We start from the raw sequence: 11105 nt of genomic DNA, 5'->3' as shown, positions 1-11105 counted from the left end.
TCCTATATTTGTGTTGGACGAGTTTGCTCACCACCAACAGAAAAACACTTTCATTTCACATTATAATCAACTACAATATAAACATAGTGTCTACTGGCTGTCAACAATTAAAAACAAGAAAAAACACGTATTTCTAAATAATGATATACAATCGTATTATTTTTTTAATCCTTATTCTTTCTCATTCTTTTTCATTCTATAGAATCCTAAAACCCACTAGCTTCTAGAACTCGCATCTTCCTAAAACTAACTAGATTCTAGAACTCTCGTCCCCTTGGAACGAGCACAAACAAAACTCATCTCCAATACGGAAAAACGTGCAGTAAAAATAAACTGTGATCCATGGCAACGCACTGGCTAAACGCAAAACTTGCTGACTGCCCACCCTTGAGGCAATCAGCAACCAACTCCTGCAATATCCGTAGTAACGTTCCACCTTACTTCTCTCTCTCTTTTCAGGGTTCACTCAATAGGCATGTTGTTGGGTCGGGCCCAGTCCAAACATTTGGGTTAGCACATCTGAGAATGAACCCTGATATTCTAAAAGCAGGGCAACATTGTCAATATAAATGGACCCAAAAATGTTCAGCTGGTTGCATAAATAATTATGATTACTAACTGTTACATAAATTGTAAATATGAAATATCAAAACCAAATGTACACACCTTTGTTAATATGTATTGGCAATACTTCACTTAAGGGTGAGGCTTGGAATAATAAAACGTATCTTTTGTCAGGCTGGATGTTTGAAATATGTGAGGTGATTTGAGTCATGCTTCTTCAGTAGTGGAATAAAGACAATTAGCATTTGAATGTTGTCAAGAAATACTGGAGTGATGTCAGATTGTTAATAAAATTGATTATAGACCAATTTATTATACTGCTTTCATGTGTGTATATACACAAACATCTGCAACAATTATCATATTACATGTATTTTTTTAAACAAGCAGCTTTTTCAACTTGTAGAAAACAGCTAGCTACATTTTAAAGTGCTGCATTTTGATTAAAGTGGGTCACCAACGCAGTAAGTGTAACACAGCTCTTTTTTTGTTAGTCACTTTTTGTTAAATAATACTCTTTCAATTCAGAGCCTGGATTTTCCCCTGAGGCTAATATCCATATCACGCTGCAATCAATTGAACAGGGCAAAGGATAAGGTAGAACATCATTAAAATACTCCTCCTACAATGTTAAAACATTCTACATTGTGACATCATTAAAATACTCCTTCTACAATGTTAAAACATACTACATTGTGACATTATTTCATTGATATCATGAAACAACTTCTTCATGTATGTATTTTCTGATGTTTGATCAGAGATCTTTTATCAGAGTATCTCTTGTCACATTGATCACAGCTATAAGGTTTCTCTCCTGTGTGTGTTCTCTGGTGTATAGTCAGAGAGCCAGATGTAGTAAAACTCATCCCACATTGATAACAGCTATAAGGTTTCTCTCCTGTGTGTGTTCTCTGGTGTATAGTCAGAGAGCCAGATGTAGTAAAACTCATCCCACATTGATCACAGCTATAAGGTTTCTCTCCTGTGTGTGTTCTCTGGTGTATAGTCAGATGGCTTGATGTAGTAAAACTCATCCCACATTGATCACAGCTATATGGTTTCTCTCCTGTGTGTGTTCTCTGGTGTATAGTCAGAGAGCTTGGTGTAGTAAAACTCCTCCCACATTGATCACAGATATAAGGTTTCTCTCCTGTGTGTATTCTCTGGTGTCTTATCAGATTGCTTAATGTAGCAAAACTAATTTCACATTGATCACAGCTATAAGGTTTCTCTCCTGTGTGTGTTCTCTGGTGTATTTTAAGTTCTGATGAAGATGTGCAACCTTTCCCACAGTCAGAGCAGAAGTGAGATTTCTTCCCTGTGGGTCTCTGCTGGTGTTTCTTGAGGTGTTTTGATGTGGAGAGACTCTTCTCTGCCTTGTCAGCATCATGAGGTTGTTGAGGCCCCCCAGAGGATCCACAATAGTCACGTCTCTCTCCTGTGTGAACAAAAAGTCAGACAGCTGGTTTAAGGCCCACAACAGCAAAAATACACTGTAAAAAGGTGATGCCAACAGCGTAGCCATTACGTTGTACAAACAATGACGTCTGTAATGAATGTTCATTATTTGACATTTTTCTTAAGACAGTCAAGTGAACAACAAGTCATATTTTGTCTTGTTTTCACATTAGTAGTAACATCGACGATTGTATGCTAGAAATACGTTTTTAAAGTGGTTGAAATCCAAAGCAGTGTACCAGACAACTTTTGGTCTCCAATATAGGCACCTTTCTGTAGGTCTATGTTGTTAGGTGAAGTTATGGGTCCTACAGTAGGTCTATGTTGTTGATAGGTGAAGTTATGGGTCCTACAGTAAGTCTATGTTGTTGTTAGGTGAAGTTATGGGTCCTACAGTAGGTCTATGTTGTTGTTAGGTGAAATTATGGGTCCTACAGTAGGTCTATGTTGTTGTTAGGTGAAGTTATGGGTCCTACAATAGGTCTATGGTATAACAAGTGGTTTCCGCATTAGCATGGAGGAGTTTCTGCAACCAAATTGCGTTTTAGCTAACAGAGGGCAGAGAGCGATGCAGAGAGCGATGCACCTATTTGGGGATGTCTGATAGTATTTACACACCACCACTAATGATTTGTGGAGCTTCTCAAAGTAATTTTCTATTCACCTCAAACAGCAAGTAAACAAAGTCTTGCTAAAATCAATTGGCGGATGGCAATAGTTCCTCAAAGTATTTGTAAAATATTTCCAGCTCTCACTCTTGATAACATCTCGACATGAAATGGAAAAATGTAATGCTCTGATCCAGTGGAAATGTCATAAAATACCTGATTACTTCTTATCCCTTACACAAATAGCCTACAGCTGTGTCTGTCCCAAACTCACTGGCGTTGGAAACTCTCAGGGCCCAGAATATTTTATATCAAGTTTCGGACCGACCAAGGTGATAGAACTTGAACCATTGTATCAACTATGTAGACAGGCCATGCGCAGCCAATGTGATTTATTTATTAATTAGTATGATTTGTTAATCCCAATATATTTAGCATTTTGGTTATTTTTCACAACATCGTACAATAGATGGCAGCAATACACCTGACGAGTCTAGTCTGACAATACACCTCAGAGAAGAAGACATGGTAGGAAACAACATGTTGGTCAGTGTTTCCAGTTGACCCTAATTAGATGTTACATTACATGTTGTTTTCTTACTTCATGTAGCCGGCTAGCTAGCCAACATATTCATACTTCGTTTACTCCTGTCTGATAAGATACCGCTGCACAAACATGCTTATCTAGGCCTACACCAGCATTGGTACCAGGCAGTATTAGCTAGCTATGTTTGCTCTGACTCTTAATACATTTAGCAAGCTAGCTAGCCCGCTAACTAGCGATTAGCAGCTAACATTACTTAAGCAACACCTTGCTAAGAAAAGACAATCTTTTGCCTTTAATGTAATGGCATGAAAAGAATTGCCAGACTATTATACTGTATTGAAACAGGCAGGGAGCAGGTCTCGAACCCTCGACCTTCTAGCCCGAAGTCCGGCGCGCTATCGATGGTGCCGCAAAAGCATGCTCAAGCGGCAGAGACGATTTCCGCGCTTATAAACCCAGGGTCGTTACAATACAATGACTTATCAATAGCTGTAACAATTTGACCCCCACAGGAAATCTACACTGGCAGTTATAGAAAGACCCATTTACTATATAACCATTGATTCTTGAAGAATATAACTTATAAATGCCTCAAATGTTTGAACTGTATTACCCCACCAGAAACCAAACCATAAGCTTGTATAAGGCCACTGTTTGTAAACAAATACAATATGGCTGAGGAGTAGGGTCGATCCAAGCGTTCTGACCTCACAATGACAGTAAAGCACCCAAGCTAACTGGCTAACGTTGGATAGCTTGCTAGACACAAATCAGAGAAAACCTCACTCTTACCATTTTACTTGCCCGAGCAGAGCTGGTTAGGCTGTTTTCATGTTATCCAGAGCGTTGGTGACTAACTGTGCTGCTGGCAACAATTTAATTTGAGCTTTTTTGCTGATTTTTACTGACACCGGCCATATTCAACGGGTGTTGAGCGTTATTAAATACATCAGTTATTCTGCGCTCTAATCAAGTCAATAAACGTTGGGTAGTTAGTTAGAATATAGTTACTATACTGGCAAGTTTGATGTACAAGTAGCCAATTAACGTTAGTTAGCTAGCTCACATACTGGTACATACTGCTGTAAAGATATGCTATGCGTTTTGTAAGGACAGTGTAGCTAACATAACGTGTAACGTAACTTATTTGAAAAGTCATTACTTTATTACATTGCTCAACATTTGTCATAGTTATTTAAAGTTCATTTGTTCATTTGTATCCGCTCTCTCGTTGGACTTGGCTGCATATTTTCCTCCATTTTCTTCAAATCTGAAAATGTTAAAGCCACACCCATTTCCTGAAGAATTGCATTATGTGCCCTAAAGTACTGCGTGTATACGTCATATTTTGGCGATTTTGGTATGACATCCAGGAACTTTTGGCATACTAACTACATCATACTATGACCAATAAGCAGACTATATACTCAATTTACTTCACAAATAGTGCAGTTAGTATCAGTATTCTAACACAGCTCAGGACTCTGGGCAGCCATTTTGTTTGTTTAAAAACTAGGTTGCCCCTTTAAAAAAGCCACACAACAATCAATCAACCAATCTGCAGTTCGACCCATAACAAAGCTGTAATTCCACCACTGTTTTGGTAATAAGATGATGGGGCTGGAGAAATGTAACTAGTCTCAAATTCATAGACAGACCTATGGATGAAAGGACTGACCATCCATTATATCAACATTATAGTTTTAACCATGTTGAGGCTATACAGTGTTGATTTACATTGTTTCTAAACATTGGAGTAAAAAAAGCTTATTTGGGGTTCTGATGGGGTAAAAACAGTTGAACTAAGCTCATGAGGCATGTGTTACATTCTTCAAGAATCAATGGCTATAAATAAATAATTTAAAAGTCACAATATGGATGTAGCAATTGCACATTTCCCCTTTAACACCAAACATCAGTTCAACAACTGCAGAGTTTGTGCCTCTGTTTTTAAGACAGTACTTACTAGTGTTACTCAGGGAACGGCTTCTCAAAACCATCTTATTGCTAAGTTCATCTTTAGAACCGGATGCCTGAAGATGCGTTTGGGAAACCGGGACCAGATATCCAGTTTCATCCTCTTCATTTTTCGATGTGACAGTCATCTCCCCCTCCTCTTCTTTCACTGAAACGTCGTCGTCCTTCTCTTCCTCTGTAACGTCTTTTTCTTCTTCTTTCACGGTAACAGCCTCACCTTCTACTTGTTTTTGTATAACAGCCTCCTCTGCCTCCTCCTCCTCTTTCACTAGAGCTTCTTTCTCCATCCAGCAGACCGCCTCTTCTTCAGCAAGAACGGGGTTAAGTTTGAGACTGGAGCTATGAGGCATGTACTGAAGTCGCTAAGCGGTATAATTCAAAGCAGTGTCACTTTATCAGCAACACGTGATCAATGACGTCTGAAGAATCATTTCGTCGAACACCTGATTGGTTTGGTATTGGGCTCGTTCGACATTGCAGCCGACAGTGCAGGTGGCTGCTGACAGCTGATTGGCTAATTTACAAATCACCTTGCGTCATAAATAACTACTCATTATTATTTATAAATCAGTCAGCCAATCACCGTTTACCCACAACGCAGCGTGTATTTGATGCTCTCGAACACGGCCAGTGGTTTAATATATGACATAATGGCTACGCTGCTACGGCGTGTGACTTCATCTATAAAATGTGGATGTTCTAAATTCTGTGTCATTCAAAGCCTTGAGTAATGAACCAATTGTTTGACACAATTGGCTGTAAAGCATCAATGCTTCAGGAAGCTTTGTTTCCCCATCACTACTTTTCAGCATGTTCTCTGTGAATTAGACTGCGGGAGTTTTGTAACTTTTTCTCCGGTAACGTTAGTTGGTCTCGCTGACCATAACCGTGCTGGTTGGCTACGCTGGTTAGGCTAATAACTAGTTGGCTAAATAGCTAACGTTAGCTGGTTGGCTAAGATAACAGCATATAGCTAATGTTAGCTGGCTGGCTAAGATAACTGCATATAGCTAATGTTAGCTGGCTGGCTAAGATAACTGCATATAGCTAATGTTAGCTGGCTGGCTAAGATAACTGCATATAACTAACGTTAGCTGGCTGGCTAAGATAACTGCATATAGCTAACGTTAGCTGGCTGGCTAAGATAACAGCATATAGCTGACGTTAGCTGGCTGGCTAAGATAACAGCATATAGCTAACATTCTTTGATATTTGGTTAGATGACGTAATGTATTTACAAAACTGTGGTTTACTTTAATCACTCAAGTCATGAGTGCAAATTATTGGTTTAATTTAAAGTTATACATTTTAATTAAGTTATTTATGTTGTAGTATACATCATAGGGAATAGGCTGGTCCTCCATTTTACTTCACACCTGACTTTGGTTTAATGTAATAACTCCAAAAATAGAACTGTGAGGTGTTACTTTGCATTGGAAATGTTTTAATATTTTATTTTATATTTTATAAACAATACAAAACATACACATACAAACAACATCATAGAAACATTAACTACATCACACCTGTCCAGACCCACTAGAACACATCTCCATTAACTACATCACACCTGCCCAGACCCACTAGAACACACCTCCATCTCCATTAACTACATCACACCTGCCCAGACCCACTAAAACACACCTCCATCTCCATGAACTACATCACACCTGCCCAGACCCACTAGAACACACCTCCATCTCCATTAACTACATCACACCTGCCCAGACCCACTAGAACACACCTCCATCTCCATTAACTACATCACACCTGCCCAGACCCACTAAAACACACCTCCATCTCCATTAACTACATCACACCTGCCCAGACCCACAAGAACACAGCCAGTGCATTCATCAGCACCATTTTATTTCTCTCTGTCACTTTCAACTTTTAGATAATAAAGCAGTTTACCATTCAATTGAGTTAACAACAGAGGATTGGTTGATTTCCAGGTTTAATTAAGTATAATATTTAAGATGATTTATGAGAAAAGTATCGTCCAGCTCTGGGGTATCTCACTGCACTCTCAAATGCCATGTTTTGAAATATACAGACAGGCAGATTAAAAGTAATTTTACATTGTATAACTGTACTTCTGACAGACAACTTTCTAACTCCGCCCATAACTTTATGACATCATAACATTCCCAGAAGGATTATTGAGTCATTGTTAGTTTTACACTGAAGACATGACTCTGCCGTTGTGCTGTAGAATTTGTGAATTTTGTCTCTTGTATAATAAGGGACTATCATTTGTCCCAACATCACAGGCCACAGACTTTGATGCAGTTAAAGACTTACAAAAGTTTTTCCTCTGTTTAAGATCAACTGAGTTTTTGTAATGGGGGTTCTCCTTGTGCACCTGCCAATGTAAATCCATTAAACGAGACAAGTTACCAGACAGGACATATTGCTAATGTTCTTCCCATTAATAACCTCAATGACAATTAGCTTGTGGGCGGTGGTGGTGATGACGTCCTATTCGATGACGTCGTCCATCGGGATTCCCCCAAAAAAGAAGACGCTCTGGATTGATCATCAGGAGTCAGATGTGAAGGAGGAGGTTGATCATCAGGAGTCAGATGTGAAGGAGGAGGTTGATCATCAGGAGTCAGATGTGAAGGAGGAGGTTGATCATCAGGAGTCAGATGTGAAGGAGGAGGTTGATCATCAGGAGTCAGATGTGAAGGAGTAGGTTGATCATCAGGAGTCAGATGTGAAGGAGGAGGTTGATCATCAGGAGTCAGATGTGAAGGAGGAGGTTGATCATCAGGAGTCAGATGTGAAGGAGGAGGTTGATCATCAGGAGTCAGATGTGAAGGAGGAGGTTGATCATCAGGAGTCAGATGTGAAGGAGGAGGTTGATCATCAGGAGTCAGATGTGAAGGAGTAGGTTGATCATCAGGAGTCAGATGTGAAGGAGGAGGTTGATCATCAGGAGTCAGATGTGAAGGAGGAGGTTGATCATCAGGAGTCAGATGTGAAGGAGGAGGTTGATCATCAGGAGTCAGATGTGAAGGAGGAGGTTGATCATCAGGAGTCAGATGTGAAGGAGGAGGTTGATCATCAGTGTTCTTCTAGGATTGTGGCTGGGCTGGCGTTTACACTTCCAGCTTGGTCATATTTTGATACATTGAATGTTGATATTGTGAACCTAAGTTATATATTTGTATCTCCTGTTTCATTAAGTGATGTCACTAAGTACTGCCCCTATATATACAATGCATTTGGAAAGTATTCAGACCCCTTCACTTTTTCCACATTTTGTTACGTTATTCTAAAATGGATTAAATCAACATTTTACCCTCATCATTCTACACACAATACCCCATAATGACATCACAATACCCCATAATGACATCACAATACCCCACCATGACAAAGTAAAAACAGGTTTTTATAAATGTTTCAAATGTAACAAAAACAACAACTGAAATATCACATTTACATACAGTACCAGTCAAAAGTTTGGACACACCTACTCATTCAAGGGTTTTTCATTCTTTTTACTATTTTCTACATTGGAGAATAATAGTGAAGACAAACTATGAAATAACACATATGGAATCATGTCGTAACCAAAAAAGGGTTAATCAAATCAAAATATATTTTATATATTTTATGCTTCTACACCTGCATTGCTTGCTGTTTGGGGTTTTAGGCTGGGTTTCTGTACAGCACTTCGAGATATTAGCTGATGTACGAAGGGCTATATAAAATAAACTTGATTTGATTTGATTTGAGATTTGAGATTCTTCAAAGCAGTCACCCTTTGCCTTGATGACAGCTTTGCACACTCTTGGCATTCTCTCAACCAGCTTCACGAGGTAGTCACCTGGAATTCATTTCAATTAACAGGTGTGCCTTGTTAAAAGTTAATTTGTGGAATTTCTGTCCTTCCTAATGCGTTTGAGCCAATCAGTTGTGTTGTGACAAGGTGGCTCTCATGAGGAACGCAACAGGAAAGGAAGACCCAGAGTTACCTCTGCTACAGAAGATACGTTCATTAGAGTTAACTGGACCTCAGATTGCAGACCAAATAAATGAGAGTTCAAAACACATCTACTGTTCAGATACTGCGCGAATCAAGCCTTCATGTTAAAGAACTGTTTACAAAATTGTGCTTTTCTTTCAAAGGAGATTTCTAAGTGACCCTGAACTAAATTTTAGACCTAGTCTGTTCATTATATACATCTATATGATGTATTGTTACACCATGTAGGAGCAGTATAGACCTAGTCTGTTCATTATATACATCTACATGATGTATTGTTACACCGTGTAGGAGCAGTATAGACCTAGTCTGTTCATTATATACATCTACATGATGTATTGTTACACCATGTAGGAGCAGTATAGACCTAGTCTGTTCATTATATACATCTACATGATGTATTGTTACACCATGTAGGAGCAGTATAGACCTAGTCTGTTCATTATATACATCTACATGATGTATTGTTACACCATGTAGGAGCAGTATAGACCTAGTCTGTTCATTATATACATCTATATGATGTATTGTTACACCATGTAGGAGCAGTATGGACCTACAGTAGCTTGCTAAATATTTAGATTTAGTTTGACTTAATGAAACTGCCTTAAATGTGCAGTAGTAAACATTTTTTATTCGCACCAATCAATCAACACATTCCTGTCTTTGTATGTCTCAATATAATGGTATTATTTAATTACATCCATTTACAATAATCTTTGTCTGAAAATAAAATATGATCCTCAACTGCGTTTCCCCTCCAGTCAGCAGACGGCGATGTGCGTCTTTCAGGCGACGCTGCCAGCGTGACGTATAATCTAGTGGACGGTTCTTCATAAACAGCTCGTCAACCACCTCGGTAGCTTGCTAGCCAACATAGCCGAAAGATTCAAGCTATTTATACGCTTTCGGTGTATATTACCTACTGTGTTTTCGACACACTTAGGTCGTATCTACTTGTTAACCTATTTAATTTAATATTACGTTATTTTGTATTAGTCAGCTATAGTAGCTGGCTGGTTAAGTTAGCACTAGCCTAGTCGCTAATGATAGCTAGCTAGCTATTATCCCCGACCATGAGCTCACTAAATACCCCCCCTCCTGCTAAAGAAGAGGTGGTCTGCTGGACGGGTCAGAATACCAGCCTCTCAGTCTGCCACAGCCCAGGTCAGAAAACCAGCCTCTCAGTCTGCTCCAGCACAGTGTGCTCCAGCCCATGTCAGAATACCAGCCTCCCAGTCTGCTCCAGCCCAGGTCAGAATACCAGCCTCCCAGTCTGCTCCACCCAGATAGTCACCCACAACTGCAATCCTTATTGATTCAAATGGGAAGTTCTTAGGGAGGGAGAGGGAGTGAAAAGGTAGAGAGGCAGAGAGAGGGAGTGAAAAGGGAGAGAGGCGGAGAGAGGGGAGTGAAAAGGGAGAGAGGCGGAGTGAAAAGGGAGAGAGAGGGAGTGAAAAGGGAGAGAGAGGGAGTGAAAAGGGAGAGAGGCGGAGAGGGGGAGTGAAAAGGGAGAGAGGCGGAGAGAGGGAGTGAAAAGGGAGAGAGGCGGAGAGAGGGAGTGAAAAGGGAGAGAGGCGGAGAGAGGGAGTGAAAAGGGAGAGAGGCGGAGAGAGGGAGTGAAAAGGGAGAGAGGCGGAGAGAGCGAGTGAAAAGGGAGAGAGGCAGTGAGAGGGAGTGAAAAGGGAGAGAGGCGGAGAGAGGGAGTGAAAAGGGAGAGAGGCGGAGAGAGGGAGTGAAAAGGGAGAGAGGCGGAGAGAGGGAGTGAAAAGGGAGAGAGGCGGAGAGAGGGAGTGAAAAGGGAGAGAGGCGGAGAGAGGGAGTGAAAAGGGAGAGAGGCGGAGAGAGGGAGTGAAAAGAGAGAGAGGCGGAGAGAGGGAGTGAAAAGGGAGTTAGGCGGAGAGAGGGAGTGAAAAGGGAGAGAGGCGGAGAGAGGGGAGTGAAAAGGGAG

General features: G+C 40.3%; 1 protein-coding gene across 1 annotated transcript; it reads right to left on the bottom strand.

The window, feature by feature from the left end:
• Positions 1 to 741: 741 nt before the first annotated feature.
• Positions 742 to 5544, bottom strand: LOC129849237 (gastrula zinc finger protein XlCGF17.1-like). Its single transcript, XM_055916181.1, has 2 exons — positions 5147 to 5544; positions 742 to 2005 (listed from the first exon to the last, which is right to left on the bottom strand). The coding sequence occupies exons 1-2, from the start codon at positions 5505 to 5507 to the stop codon at positions 1296 to 1298; spliced, it is 1071 nt and encodes a 356-aa protein (XP_055772156.1). The 5' UTR covers positions 5508 to 5544; the 3' UTR covers positions 742 to 1295.
• Between the last annotated feature and the right edge of the window lie 5561 nt (positions 5545 to 11105).

The sequence above is a fragment of the Salvelinus fontinalis genome, unplaced genomic scaffold, assembly GCF_029448725.1.
Source record: "Salvelinus fontinalis isolate EN_2023a unplaced genomic scaffold, ASM2944872v1 scaffold_1402, whole genome shotgun sequence".
Lineage (NCBI taxonomy): Eukaryota > Metazoa > Chordata > Actinopteri > Salmoniformes > Salmonidae > Salvelinus > Salvelinus fontinalis.
The sequence above is the reverse complement of the archived record's forward strand: the minus strand, read 5'-3'. Positions and strand labels throughout refer to the sequence as shown.

What these genes read in the sequence shown, in the direction of transcription:
- LOC129849237 (XM_055916181.1), bottom strand. Translation starts at nt 5,507, where the DNA reads ATGCCTCATAGCTCCAGTCTCAAACTTAACCCCGTTCTTGCTGAAGAA. An exon ending in CCGTTCCCTGAGTAACACTA is followed by an intron (nt 2,006 to 5,146) that starts GTAAGTACTGTC and finishes TTGTTCACACAG; the next exon opens with GAGAGAGACGTGACTATTGT.